The sequence below is a fragment of the Armigeres subalbatus genome, chromosome 3, assembly GCF_024139115.2.
Source record: "Armigeres subalbatus isolate Guangzhou_Male chromosome 3, GZ_Asu_2, whole genome shotgun sequence".
Classification (NCBI taxonomy): Eukaryota; Metazoa; Arthropoda; class Insecta; order Diptera; family Culicidae; genus Armigeres; species Armigeres subalbatus.
In genome coordinates, this window is record NC_085141.1 from 268,943,009 (window position 1) to 268,958,112 (window position 15,104).

At 38.8% G+C, this 15,104-nt stretch overlaps 1 protein-coding gene across 1 annotated transcript; it reads right to left on the reverse strand.

The window, feature by feature from the left end:
• Positions 1–426: 426 nt before the first annotated feature.
• On the reverse strand, positions 427–13,665 carry LOC134219622 (uncharacterized). Its single transcript, XM_062698408.1, has 4 exons — positions 13,272–13,665; positions 12,696–12,834; positions 3,466–3,805; positions 427–1,611 (listed from the first exon to the last, which is right to left on the reverse strand). Exons 1-4 carry the CDS (start codon positions 13,466–13,468, stop codon positions 434–436), a joined length of 1,854 nt encoding a protein of 617 aa, XP_062554392.1. The 5' UTR covers positions 13,469–13,665; the 3' UTR covers positions 427–433.
• Between the last annotated feature and the right edge of the window lie 1,439 nt (positions 13,666–15,104).

Below are 15,104 nucleotides of genomic sequence, written 5' to 3' on the forward strand. Positions count from 1 at the left end.
TAAATCCTAGTGTTAAAGAATCGATAAAGTGGGCGAAAAGTTCAAATAATAACTCTGGAAATGATAATAGAACACAACACTTAGTTGAAATGCAAGCCAAGTTTCAGTTTGAATGTATAGCGCCATTGAAAAAGACGTAATTATTTATCATTTTAAAATAATATATAAAGAGGCTTAGCAATACGTTTTTGAAAAACATTTTCATCTTGATCCTATAGTGTAGTTTCAGTTGAAACACGAAGTGAGCTCTGCGACAATAGAATTTTTTCCCATTTCTGGATGTAGCAATTCGATGCATTGCGAATAGTGCGCATCTATGCCTTACCCGTGTACCATCATATGCACTAGTGTGCACTACTCGAGAAGCAGGCAGTTGATACATCCGGAAATGGGATGAAATACGTTTATCGCCTGAAACTGAAACTCCAATACTTCAACAGATTATTAACTTACCGATTTGAAGATTTCTGGTGTAGGATAACAAGCAATTTTTAAGTTTATTGACTATATGCGTAGAATCTTGCACATAGACAACTCCCGTCTGTCCTTTAGCTGCATACCAGCTATCCCAGTTCGAAGGAATTTCGAACAGTTCTATAGTCCGAGGTAATCCCATTCGTATTTTCATGCTTCCGATCAATCGTGAATCCCCATCTGCTCCATATCCAATTATGGTTATCCCCTTCTTTTCCATTTCCTTTTCCATGATGCCCCATCTCAGTAAGACCTCATCAATACTAAATTTATTGTTGGTTCCAAAGCTCAGAAGGTTGAACGATAGCGTTTTCGTTGTCATAGGTGTCGCTAATACCACATACACCATCGTACTTTTTGGATTCATTTCCATATGATTCTTGATGAGCTCCGGTGTTTTAGCTGGAAATGATCCAATTTCCGGAATACCATTAGAATCAAGTCTCGGACACAACCCGGCGATTTGGTCTGATGCTATGTCGTATCGAACTCTTGGGGAAATCTTCGTTCCATCTTCGGAAATAAATACTATTTTCGGAAGGTTCCTCGCTTCTAGAAACTCTAAGAGCTTTCCAATTCGTAGTTGACCCTCAACAATTTTATTGCAGGATTTGCGGATATGCCTCAAAATTGTGCTTAGCGAGGGTAGACCAAGATTCACTACCAACTCTTCATAATCTTTCTTTCCTCCCATAAGGTAAAAATATGCACCTATATTTTTCGATTCAGTGGTATAGCGAGCACCTTTCGCTTCCGATTTTGCTGTGATTATATTCTTGTAACCATTGGTGATCGTCTCTCTTATCATGGTTTTCATCATGTTGGTTAGAGGTAACTTTTCCAGAAGCCCCAAGAAAAGCTTATTATCGTCTTGGATTGAGTCTCTTGGCGAATATTTAACATCTTCTGATTGCTTGGTCGTAGCCGAAGAGAAATATCTTGTTATTTTTCGCTGTTTAACGTCGTGAGCTACTTCTGTGGTCATTTTTATGTTCCTTTTTAGTGATCGAGTCATTGAGAAGTTACTTGAAGATCTCAAAGTTTTTTGTCTGTACTTCAGCTCTAGCACTCTACGATCCATCTCGTCTGATAATTCGATTTCGTTTTCCGAATCACTGTCTTCCGGCAAAGATCTATCTAAAAGCATAGACAAAAACAAAATTGTAGAAATGCCTAATTTTAATTACGAAGCTGAAATGAAAGCGTATTATATTTATTTTGCATAGTATATACCATTATGTAGGATGCAAGCATATTATTAAGCATAAATGTTTATGATTCCAAAGAATGTTAACTTCTTTACATCATAATAAACCACTTTTGTAAGCTAATAAAATACGGCATATTACAGTGGGCTATCCAATCCGGAGATGGCGAGTTCGTTTCTCGGTCCGGTCTAGGATGTTTTCGAGTTGGAAACTTTATCGACAACCTGAGCAGTGAGCATAGTGTATCCATTGTACCTGCCACACAAGATACATACTCATGCAATGGCGGGCATAGAAATGCTTCCAATTAATAACTGAAGAAATGCTAATAGAATACTAAGTTGAAAAGAAGGCCAAGTTCCAGTTGGAATGTAGTGCCATAGAGGAAGAAGACAATGGTTTACAAACACATTTTGAAGGCTTTAAAAAAATACTTCTTATCTTCACCATATCGAAATATAGTGATTCCATGCCACGTCCATCTCCACCAGATGGCAGCGCGGCTCTGTCAACGCGAATTGGTACAGCTGTGTTCAGAATAAAGGCAGCATAAACTGATTTTCATAAAAACAGCCAACATTGACATGCTGCATCATTGGTTCACGATTACCTATGGGTCTATGCAGCGATGGGAAATGTCAAAAAAAATGGCATGGGGTTGCTATTACTATTTTGCTAATAAGTTGAATAACTTGAACTACAAATATGTTAAAACCTGTTGAAACATACGCGAATAATCAAATTTTTCGAACCACTTGCGAATCAAATTACGTACAGATAAAAAAAATATACATTATAAAGTATAAACAGGTCAAATTGTTCAAAATAATAGCAGTTTTTTCGGTCCTTGAGGAACAGAACAGATGTTCCGGACAGCGACGACAGCGGCAATCTTTATCTTGTAACTGAAATATCTTTTGCTCGGACCTAGTAGATCCAGCATGTAACTCTGCATGTTTGTAGAAAAATCAGCCTTTGTTTTTTATTATTCTGTACACAACTACATAGGGGGGATGACGGCTTTGGCAGGTTTTGTTCTATTATTGTCAGGGGGGTTTTTTATGACTGATTTTGCTCAAATTTCGCCTAAACATTCTTTGCATATCAAAGAATATTGTGGCCAAATTTCATAAAATTCGGTCGACAAAAACCCCCCTGCCAATAATAGAACAAAACCTGCCAAAGCCGTATGTTCCCCTAGGTAGAAACTAAAAAAACGAAAAAAAAAACTGTATGTTAGAAAGGTCTACAGTTAGCCTTATGAGCAAAGGCGTAGAATTTTAAATCCGGAGACAGCTAGTTCTGTCCAGTCCGGGCATAGAAAAGCTTTCAATTAAAAACTGAGGAAATGCTAATAGAATATTGAATTGAAAAGCAAGCAATGTTCCACTTGGAATGTAGAACCACCGAAGAAGATGTTTGCCCTTACAACCCGCCTTGAAATTAGAAGCTCACTCTATTCAGCTTATTTCAATTGACATTGGTATCGTTTTTTCCAATATGACAGCACTATTTCAATGTAATCTTATGAAAAAAAAAGTTCACATAAGTTATACATTCTTGATTATATACTGATAATATATTGTGAGTTAAAGTAGAAAACTATTTAGAGCTTTTTAGTGGAATACCTTCACTTGTAATAAGACGAGCTAGTACTATCCCATTTAACCTTTTCCCGCCCACGACTTTTCCAAAGATTTCAATTGGAAGGAATCATAAATACAAAAATGCTAGAGCAAAAGTTATTTGGCATAGCTAACTAAAATATGTAGGTAGTTATTACCTTGAGATGAGCCCTGGGGTGGTTGGTCCAGTTTTGAATGCATTTCGATGTGCTTGATGTACTTCCCGATCATCCAATGACGATTTGTTGCTGATAAAATCTTTGTTTTTATATCGACCTCTTGCTCACATTGGAAACAGGATATCTTGGCTGAGTTGTCGTCCACAATTCTTATGTTGAGATGAACGTTTTTCGGTACTTCGAGCTTTGTAGTAATAAGTTGATTTATTATTCTCATGTGACTACTTGGGTTTTGATATTCCCGAGAGTTTACGGTTGACGATGCAGACATCAGTTGTGGTTGGGGCGAAATCTCCATTGAAAGTCTAGATGCAAGCACCTAAAACAGATGGGTTAATATGCGGAATGAATCCTCTTTCTATTGCTACCAGCAGGCAGAGTGTATGTAATTAAGAGTGGCGACATGTGCCGCATTTGACAGGTCTCCTGCTCGTTTGGAACACGATTTTGTATGGGAATGACAGATGAATTCTGTTCCAATTCTGACAGTGTCGCCACTCTTATTTACATTCACTCTGCCAGCAGGGATGTCATTCTCCCCGGTGATTTTCGGTGTACGGTGCAAGCAGCACCGTGCACCGTGTGGTGTCAAAAAAATCACCGGGGAGATCGAGCTGAACACCGCGGTGTTTCGGTGTAGAAAACACGGCGGTGAGCCGCACCGTGCACCGCGGTGCGTCAGTAAGTTCGTAAGTACAGTTGAGTCTCCTATCAAACGTGCTATAAGTCTATAATAAGTTCCCCGGAATGAAAAATTAATATAAAAATATGAAGCCACCCAAATATAATTACATATATTATTGTATAGACCGTAATGCCAGACGCCATTTTGAAATCCAAGATGGCGAACAGAAATTCAAGATGGCGGCCATATGGACCAATTGTTTGACCGGAAAGTATGCAATATGGGTGTCTATCGATCGGGTTTGATGAGTAGAACTCGGAAATCGATGTCCGATGCCATTTTGGAATCCAAGATGGCGGACCGAAATTCAAGATGGCGGCCATGTGGACCAATTATTTGACGTGAAACCATGCAATATGGGTATCTATCGATCGGGTTGGATGAGTAGAACTTGAAAATCGATGTCCGACGTCATTTTGAAATCCAAGATGGCGGACCAAAATTCAAAATGGCGGCCATATGGGCCAATTATTTGACAAGAAACCATGCAATATGGGTGTCTATCGATCGGGTTTGATGAGTAGAACTCGGAAATCGATGTCCGATGCCATTTTGGAATCCAAGATGGCGAAACGAAATTTAAGATGGCGGCCATATGGACCAATTATTTGACGTGAAACCATGCAATATGGGTGTCTATCGATCGGGTTTGATGAGAAGAACTCGAAAATCGATGTCCGATTCTATTTTGAAATCCAAGATGGCGGACCAAAATTCAAGATGGCGGCCATATGGACCAATTATTTGACGTGAAAACATGCAATATGGGTATTTATCGATCGGGTTTGATGAGTAGAACTCGGAAATCGGTGTCCGATGCCATTTTGGAATCCAAGATGGCGGACCGAAATTCATGATGGCGGCCATATGGACCAATTATTTGACGTGAAACCATGCAATATGGGTGTCTATCGATCGGGTGTGATGAGTAGAACTCAAAAATCGATGTCCGATGCCATTTTGAAATCCAAGATAGCGGACCGAAATTCAAGATGGCGGCCACATGGACCAATTATTTAACGTGAAACCATGCTATATGGGTGTCTATCGATCGGGTTTGATGAGAAGAACTCGAAAATCGATGTCCGATTCTATTTTGAAATCCAAGATGGCGGACCAAAATTCAAGATGGCGGCCATATGGACCAATTATTTGACGTGAAAACATGCAATATGGGTATTTATCGATCGGGTTTGATGAGTAGAACTCGGAAATCGGTGTCCGATGCCATTTTGGAATCCAAGATGGCGGACCGAAATTCATGATGGCGGCCATATGGACCAATTATTTGACGTGAAACCATGCAATATGGGTGTCTATCGATCGGGTTTGATGAGTAGAACTCGAAAATCGATGTCCGATGCCATTTTGAAATCCAAGATAGCGGACCGAAATTCAAGATGGCGGCCACATGGACCAATTATTTAACGTGAAACCATGCAATATGGGTGTTTATCGATCGGGTTTGATGAGTAGAACAAAAAAAAATCGATATCTGACGCCATTTTGAAATCCAAGATGGCGAACCGAAATTAAAGATGGCGGCAAAATGGACCAATTATTTGACGTGAAACCATGCAATATGGGTGTTTATCGATCGGGTTTGATGAGTAGAACTTGAAAAATTGATGTTTGACGCCTTTTTTAAATACAAGATGGCGGACCGAATTTAAATATGGCGGCAATATGGACAAATTGTTTGACCTGAAACCATGCATTATGGGTGTCTGTCGATCGGGCTTGATAAGTGGAAATCGAAAATTGATGTTCGACTGCATTTCAAATCCAAGATGGCGGACCGAAATTCAAGATGGCGGTCATATGGACCAATTATTTGACCTGAATCCTTGCAATATAGATGTCTGTCGATCAGGCTTGATGAGTAGAACTCGAAAATTGAGTATTGGAGCCATTTTGGAGTCCAAGATGGCGGTTCGAAATTCAAGATGCCATTCTTGAATGGACCAATTGTTTGACCTGAAAGTATGCAATATGGGTGTCTATCGTACTGGTTTGATGAGTAGAACTCATAAATCGATGTCCGATGCAATTTTGAAATCCAAGATGGTGAACCGAAATTCTAGACGGCAGCCATATGCACCATTTTTTTTTTTACTTTAAACCAGGCAATGTGGGTGTTTATCGATCGGGCTTGATAAGTAGATCTCGAAAATCCATGTCTAACGACATTTTGAAATCCAAGATGGCGGATCAAAAATTGAAATGGCGGCCTTATGGACCAAATATTTGGCCTGAAACTATGCAATATGGGTGTCTGTCGATCGGACTTAATGAGTAGAATTCGAAAATCGATGTCCAACGTAATTTCGAAATCTAAGATGACGGATCGAAATTCAAGATAGCGGCATAATGGACCAATTATTTGATGACAATCCTAACTTAATTCATCGAGTGGTGATACTGTCTTTCTCGCATGTAGCCAGGACACCAACCTTATATGGCGATACAGTTCCATTCCATTTTCTTAATAACTTTTAAACGCAATGGTCGATCGTTATCAAATTCAATACAGTTAAACCTCCATGAATCGATGTTCTATAACTCGATATCGACTCACGGAAGCAAATTATGCCATATAGAAAAATATTTTCTGGGATACTGTGATGGGAACAGCTTCAAACAGCTTTCCGAAGATTTTCTATTCCACATCTCGATATTTCCATGAGTCGATGGTCCCTTCAATATCGACTCATGGAGGTATGACTGTAGTGATCAACAAGGCTTTGTCCCCTGTCGAATGCAACTTGTTGCGAGGAAATCGGTTAAGAATTACTATATGAAAATGTCGCTAATGTTTTTTTGGTTTTCGTGTGCACACACACACATACACACGGACAAACAGATATTTGTTCAGTTCGATGAGCTGAGTCAATTGATATATAACATCTTGGGTCTCGGAGACTTCTGTAAAAAGTTCGATTTTGGAGTGAAATGAACTTTGTTGTACGAGAAAGGCAAAACCATGCAATATGGGTGTCTAACGATCGAGCTTGATCAGTAAAACTCGAAAATCGATATCCGACGCAATTTTGAAATCCAATATGGTGGACCGAAAATCTAGATGGCGACAATATAGATCAATTGTTTGACCTGAAACCTTGCAATATGTCTATCGATCGGGCTTAAAGAGTAGGATTCGAAAATCGATGACCAACGCCATTTCGAAATCTAAGATTATCGATAGGGTTTAATGAACAGAACTTGAAAATCGATGTCAGACGTCATTTTAAAAATCAAAACCACTTGGATTTCAAAATATCGTCGGACATCGATTTTCGAGTTCTTCTCATAACACGATCGATAGATACCCATATTGCATAGTTTTTCGTCAAATAATTGGTTCATAAGGCCACTATATCGAATTTCGGTTTGTTATCTTGAATTTTATCGCCATCTTTGGATCAAACATTCATTTTCGAGTTCTATTAATCAAATTTCTGTCCGCCATCTAGTATTTCAAAAGCTGTCAAACATCGATTTTCAAGTTCCACTCATAAACCTGATCGATAGACACCCATATTGCTTGGTTTCACGTGAAATAATTGGTCCACATGGCCGCCATCTTGAATTTTGGTTCGCCACCTTGGATTTCAAAACGGCATCGGACATCGATTTCGGATTTTAACGAAATTTTGTTCTAGCATCCATGTCTGTGCTCTGTGCTTCTAGTTAGAACTGTTTTGGAACGCTATAAAACGGAGGACTTCCTCGTTTCAAAAGCGTATTCTACTTATAGCTCCACCCTAAAATGTTATTAGAAGTTCGAGGAATACTATTTAGGGTATTTTCATGTACCGACCATAGTGAAGGGGAGAAAAGTGGGTCTCTAGTGGTCTTTTTGTTGATTGACGACCTTTTACATGAGTCCACTACGTTTGGCATAGGTATGTTAGGCTTTATGGACGTTATGCATTAAGGACGATAGGGATAATGTACGTAAGGCATAATGGTCGTTTGGCATAATTCTGCCTTCTTTATGTCATGGGCTGTTATTTGGGTCATTCATGTATAACGTCCATTATGCCAAACGGGTACACCCCATTCACATAATACTTGCTTACACAAAAAAAACGTTTCCTTTGTTATATCTTAACATGAAAAAAGTGCTAAGGTAACAAACTTTTTATAGGAAAAAGAAACATCCTTGAACATTGAATTTGGGAAGATACGTCCCTCAGCATTAATCTCAGCCATCTTATAATCCAATAGTATATACTCTGGATCTAACGTATACTGATAAATTTCCTTCCATTAATGAACAAAAGGCTGTATCATACGTTCCCGTGTTTTAGCATTAATACCAAGGGAACGAACCGACGGTGTTGACCTTCGCCTACAGTTCCGTGAATTGTGAACACTTGAGCAAATTGTTGTGGAGCATCGGACATCGATTTTCGAGTTCTACTCATAGAACCCGATCGATAGACACCCATACTGCATTGTTTCACGTCAAATAATTGGTCCACTTGGCCGCCATCTTGAATTTTGGTCCGCCATCTTGGATTTCAAAATAACGTCGGACATCGATTTTCGAGTTCTACTCATCAAACCCGATCGATAGAAACCCATATTGCATGGTTTCACGTCAAATAATTGGTCCATATGGCCGCCATCTTGAATTTCGGTCTACCATCTTGGATTTCAAAATAACGACGGACATCGATTTTCGAGTTCTACTCATCAAACCCGATCGATAGACACCCATATTGCATGGTTTCACGTCAAATAATTGGTCCACATGGCCGCCATCTTGAATTTCGGTCCGCCATCTTGGATTTCAAAATGGCATCGGACATCGATTTATGAGTTCTACTCATCAAACCCGATCGATAGACATCCATATTGCATGGTTTCTTGTCAAATAATTGGTCCATATGGCCGCCATCTTGAATTTCGGTCCGCCATCTTGGATTTCAAAATGGCATCGGAGATCGATTTTCGAGTTCTACTTATCAAACCCGATCGATAAAAACCCATATTGCATGGTTTCACGTTAAATAATTGGTCCATATGGCCGCCATCTTGAATTTCGGTTCGCCATCTTGGATTTCAAAATGGCCTCGGACATCGATTTTCAAGTTCTACTCATCGAGCATATTCGATACAATTTTATATTCGCTTTCATATTTGGCGAATATTTGGTCGCAATACGCATACTCGGGAATCATACTGTAATTTGCTGCTATTCTGCTGCACACCGCGGTGTCGGTGCGGCTCGGTGAGTGTAGCATGAAACACCGCGGTGATATTCGGAGAATTCACCGCGGTGCAGGCGCACATGTGCACCGCGGTGAATTCTCCGGGGAGATTGACATCCCTGGACCAGTGGTGCGAATTCTCAGCAGGGATGCCGGAAGATATTTTAATATGTCTTCACAGTCGTTTAAAAATGTCTTCAAATGTCTTCAATATTAAAATAACGATTATTAGCGAGAAATTTCAAAATCCAATAGGTTTGCAAAATCAATAATCGCCTTGTTTTACTGATGTGGAATAATATTTATTTTTTTAACATACAAACTGTTAGATTTCAAGAGAATATTTTTAAAATTATTTAATTTTTTTAAGACGAGTTTCCCCTGGATTTTGTACTGAGGCGGATTTGTAACAGAATTTTCACGTGGAATTCTTTCAAATTTCTTTTTAAAGAATACCCTGTTGGAATTCAAAATTTACTGTGAAATACTTGAAGAAACAATTCCGGTAAAATTTCTAGATCAACTTCCGGATAAATTCCTGATGGAGCTTCTTATAACTTCTTTTGGATGGAGCTTCTAATTACTTCTGGAAGTCTCCTGAAGAAATTTCCCGAGGAATTCCTGTTGGAACATCCAAAGGATTTACTGAAGAAACATCCGGAAAAAGTTCAGAAGGAAGTTCCGGAGGAATTCTTGGAGGAACTTAAGAAGGAATTCCTGTAGAAACTGCAGGATGAATTCCGGATCTTTTTTTCTGGAGGAATACCTGAAGGATTTTCCTGATGGATTTTTGAAGGATATTCCTGAGGAATTACTGAACCAATTTCCGGTGGAATTCCTGAAGAAACTTCTGGAGAAATTCTGGGAGGTAGTTCTGAATGAATTCTTGGAGGAGCTCCCTGATGTATTGCTGCAGAAATTTCCGAAAGCAATCCTGGAGGAAATACCAGATAAATTTCATAGTATACTTCCGGAGGCATTCTTGGAGAGTCATTCGGCAACTTTCTTAAAAGATCTTCCAGAGGAAGAACTTCCGGAGGCATCCCTTATGGAGCTTCCGCCGCAATCCCGGGAAAACTTTCGGAAACAAATCCTGGAAGAACTACTGGAGGAATTCGTGAAGGAACTACTGAAGGAGTTCTGGAACTTCTTCCAAATGAAGTCCTGGAGGATTTTTCGGAAACATCCCTGAAACTTCCGGACAATTTCCTGGAGGGATTACAGAAAAATACCAGGCAGATTTTTTGAAGAAATTCATAGAGGAATTCGCAGAGTAAATACTGGAAGAATGTCCAAAAATATTTCTAGAAGAATAATCAAAGGAATACAAGGAAAAATTTAAAAAAAGTTTGTAGCAAGTTTCCTCTGAATTTCTTTTAGGTAGATTTTCCTGTAAAAATTTACCTTGAAAATTATGAGAAATACCCATTTAACACCAGCATAATTTCTTATTGACATTCGTAAGAATTTTTAATGAAAATGAATTGAAACAATTTTCTTGTGGAAATTGAAAGGGATTTATTGTGGGAATTGTGGAAATCAAAATGAATTTTCCGTTTAAATTTTGGAGGATTTTCTTTATGTTTTTTTTACGGAAAATGTTAAATATAAATTTTGTACTGAATTTACAATTTCAATTCTCTTTAATATAGACAAGAAATTCCTCATAATTTTCATCAGAAATTCTTTTAAAAATTCACAGAAAATTCAAAGAGTTTCTCGTCGAATATTTAGACGAAAATTACATGGACATACCGAAAAGATCAAATGAATTCGTAAGGAATGTAGAAAAAGATCAGGTTCTAGCTCAACGATTGAATAGATTAAATCAAGTCATAGAAGAGTTCAATATATTTTTGCCGTAAAATAAAACGGCAATTGCGTTCCAATGTAATGATCGAAATACCTTTTTACATACACGCCATCGGGAATTTTTTAACCAGCGCCAACTCCAAGTTAAGTGCGTACGTATGAAGTCTAAAATGCGTTGCATTTATCAGCCAGCTAGTGTGAATGTATTTTTATGTTTGAGATACTAAGTCCCAGACAAAGACTATTATAACTTTTGTATTTTTTGTTTTGCATAATTTACATATGGTTGGGATTCAGCCAAACCGCACCAAGCGGCTTTTTGATCAACTTGTGATATTTTGTTCGCAAAAGACAAACGGAAAGTATTTCATGTTAACCCTTAAAGGCGCAAAGCGATTTTTTTAGAAATCGTCGGAAATATTTTTAACGTAAATAACCATTAAAATCATTAACATTAAACGTATTTTCGATTTGTTGTTTTAAAACAACATTGCGCATTTAAGGGTTAAGTCATGCGTACATTTGTTGTAAGGGATCCTCAGCTATGGCGTTGAACGATGTCCGATGCGATTTTTAACCAAGTGAATCTATAACATGCAAACCTTGGCAAAAAATTGGAAATATTTCATTGGCGCTAGGTGTGATTTGGCTGATTCCCGACCATACAGAGAAGTCGCAGAATTTATTACTAAGAAATGAAATTATATTTTCTCTCGCTGGCTTATTGATTGTCTTCAACTGGGTGGTGCGGATAGAATCGATTTGGTTGTCAAACTGAAGCCAAAATTTTCTATTGTGCCGGAGCCAAACATTGAAGATTGTGGTTACATTCGTTTCTGATCTAATATTGAGTAGTATTGTTATTATTTTGGGAAAAAATAAAAATAAACTTTGTTTGAGTTTTGTATTCTTTGTAACAAATATTCTCACATTATATTCCAAGTGGAAAATTAGTGGGAATGCAACTAAAAAGCACCCGTTTACGAAATTTCACGAGATTCAGCAGCTGATTGTAGCATGAATGTATGTAAACAATCGTAAAGTCATGTAGAGTCTAGCGCATTTGTGCGCTCTCATGCAGCGTGGAAAGAGAAATTCGAAGAGCGGGAAATGTTTGACAGCCAAGTAACTGCAAAATAATTTTGTTTATGGGAGTGATTTCAAAATATCCCTCTGCTCGCTTGAGCGCAGAAAAGCGGCTCTATCCGCAGTACCCAGGTCTTCAAGTATCTTCAAAAAGGTAGATAAGTCTTCAAATATATAAATGCATGGGTGAATACTATCACTTGAAAGACAATGACAGGAAATTTGTGCCGAATGATCATCAGCTTCAGCCCGCTGTTGGCAAACCGAGTTTGCTAAGCTACTCCTGCTTTGTCTTGCTGACTGAAAGGCACCGTCATAGGCAAAGAGAAGCAGAGAAAAATACAAAACAAAAGAATCACACTCGGCAGGCATTGTTGATAAATTGCACCACTGATTGCTACACATACCTCATTGAATTCATTTTGCTGAGAAGCTAGTTTCACAGAATACTCAAGAAGCAGCTCACGATGACCTGGAACAATCTTGAAAAGTGCAGGAGCGTCGCGATATAAGTGCAATGTGTCCACGGTGCCTTTTTGTTCACACTGCCCGCATAATAAAAAACAACATGTTATATGGTCAGAATCATTATTACGATGTAAGATATAGCTTCACAGTTTACGTTGCGGTTATCGAATGCTTTTCGATCGATTCAACCTGATTCCCAGGATTCAACCATAACTGCTCGACATCATCACTAAATGTCAACATATAACATGTTGTCTCAAAAATGTTCTTTATTTCCTGCATTATATGTCAACATTTTATCATACTGTTGAGCGAAAATTTTGCACGCGAAAACAGACGATTTTTTATGGTGACATAACTTAACAACCCATTCAACATATTGTTATTTGTCAAATAACCGTACCACAAACTGTTAAAACTTTATATGAGATTGTTCATTTACAGTTGTCAACAGTAAAGGATACTGTTGTCGACCGCACGGGAAAATATCCATGTACAGTTTGTAATTATGCGGGTGATGAAATGAACGTATCGTTTCCTCGATAGCTTCAAAACAACTGCCGGTGATTTTGCAAAATGTTGAAATACAACCGTACCCATTGACCGACAACACATTTTTTAGGTACACGGGTAACTTCAGTTTATAAAAGAACTCAAACGCCTCCCAAAATTTTCCATCCACTAGGTAATAGTTATCACCAAAATATTCCATTTACCTTTCCTGTACTTCGCACTTCTACTTCACTATATCGTATACTCTCCACGTCGCGCTGCGCAATTTTTCCGAATTTTTCTTCCTGCAATAAATATGAAGAAGCTAGCACTGATTTTAACAAAAACTAGATTTTTCCGAGTATTTTTCAATACTATTCTGGTGATTATTTTATTTATTTATTTTCATATTTTCAACGTTCCCGGTGACTAAAATGTCAAAATACACTAATATTCGTTGTTAATTAATTTCTGTGTCTGTATATTACTCTATTGCACGGAAAATTACGTCACTTTGAATTAATACATTATTGCATCCAATACGTTGAAATTCATAAAAAATACATCAATACGTTGTAAAATACATGGTCATGAATCGAAAATACACAAGTGAATCGCCCCTCGGTTGTATCCTCTTCAGATATTTGTTATTTGAGAAAAACTATTTTTCTACATGTTCGGGTCAGTCTTTCTTTGGTATAACTTAACTATAACTTTGGTATAACATTTGGTATAAGCTAACTCTACTAGAAACAATACAAGCTAATCAACATGCACATTATTTTATAATCAACAAATCAGCATCAATGGAAATAACAATATCAGCGAAAATACTACGACTGCAATAACACACATAGATTACACATTAAACATAAAACTTCGATCATTACTAAGTCGCCAAGTTGTTCTACAGGAATGATAATTATTGAATTCTCCACTTTAAAAGATATGTAGTCCATCGTTTGACAAATCCCTCCAGGATGGCTAATTCGTCAACACCAATAGCTTCACTTCTTCTGCGGTGACGTCGTTTGTGATGTTTAAAAAAATGGAGCTTGAAATTTCAACAGGATCTTACAGATCGGATTTTCAGGTTTTCGTTGGCTAGAGGGAAGTGCCAGCTCCTCACTCCATATCACTGAACCCAAGCCACTGAGGAGAGACAGATGCCAACCATCTTTTGCAGAATTCGGTCCCCTTGGACAAGGAGAGGAATCCTGTGGTCTCTGGATGTAGTGAGAGCAAAAGCCAAAGCGACAGCATTTTGGCAAACAGAGAAATCTGGATAGTCTGCTAATGTCGACCCGGTCGTTCCAGTGCGTGCACCCATGGGGTCATGTCTTCTTATCTACCGACGTCCCACATGAGTTTTGTTCGTCCGAGGCCATCCTCGAACCTCGAAGTCATTTCAGATGTTCCAGGTGGGGTTTGGCTTCCGGTCCTATGGTGCTCCAGCTGCCCGAATCAGGCGACGGCAAAAGGGTCAAGATCGACATCTTCTTTTATTTTTCATTTATTTAGTTAACATCTAAACAGATAACACTGAATCAACAATTTGACGCCACAATGCACGGTTCGATGCCGCATCTTTCCATCCTCGGATACGCCCCACGCTCGCCAAGTCGTTCTGCACCTGGTCTGCCCATCTCGCTCGCTGCGCTCCACGCCGTCTCGTACCTGCCGGATCGGAAGCGAACACCATCTTTGCAGGGTTGCTGTCCGGCATTCTTGCAACATGTCCTGCCCATCGTACCCTTCCGGCTTTAGCTACCTTCTGGATACTGGGTTCGCCGTAGAGTTGGGCGAGCTCATGGTTCATTCTTCGCCGCCACACACCGTCTTCTTGCACACCGCCA

Excerpts from the sequence above, each read along its gene's own strand:
- LOC134219622 (XM_062698408.1), bottom strand. The coding sequence starts at position 13,468 with ATGGAATATTTTGGTGATAACTATTACCTAGTGGATGGAAAATTTTGG. Across the intron at positions 12,835-13,271 it reads ACGATACGTTCATTTCATCA|GTGTGAACAAAAAGGCACCG; the intron begins CCCGCATAATTA and ends ATTATGCGGGCA. Across the intron at positions 3,806-12,695 it reads AGCAAAATGAATTCAATGAG|GTGCTTGCATCTAGACTTTC; the intron begins GTATGTGTAGCA and ends CATCTGTTTTAG.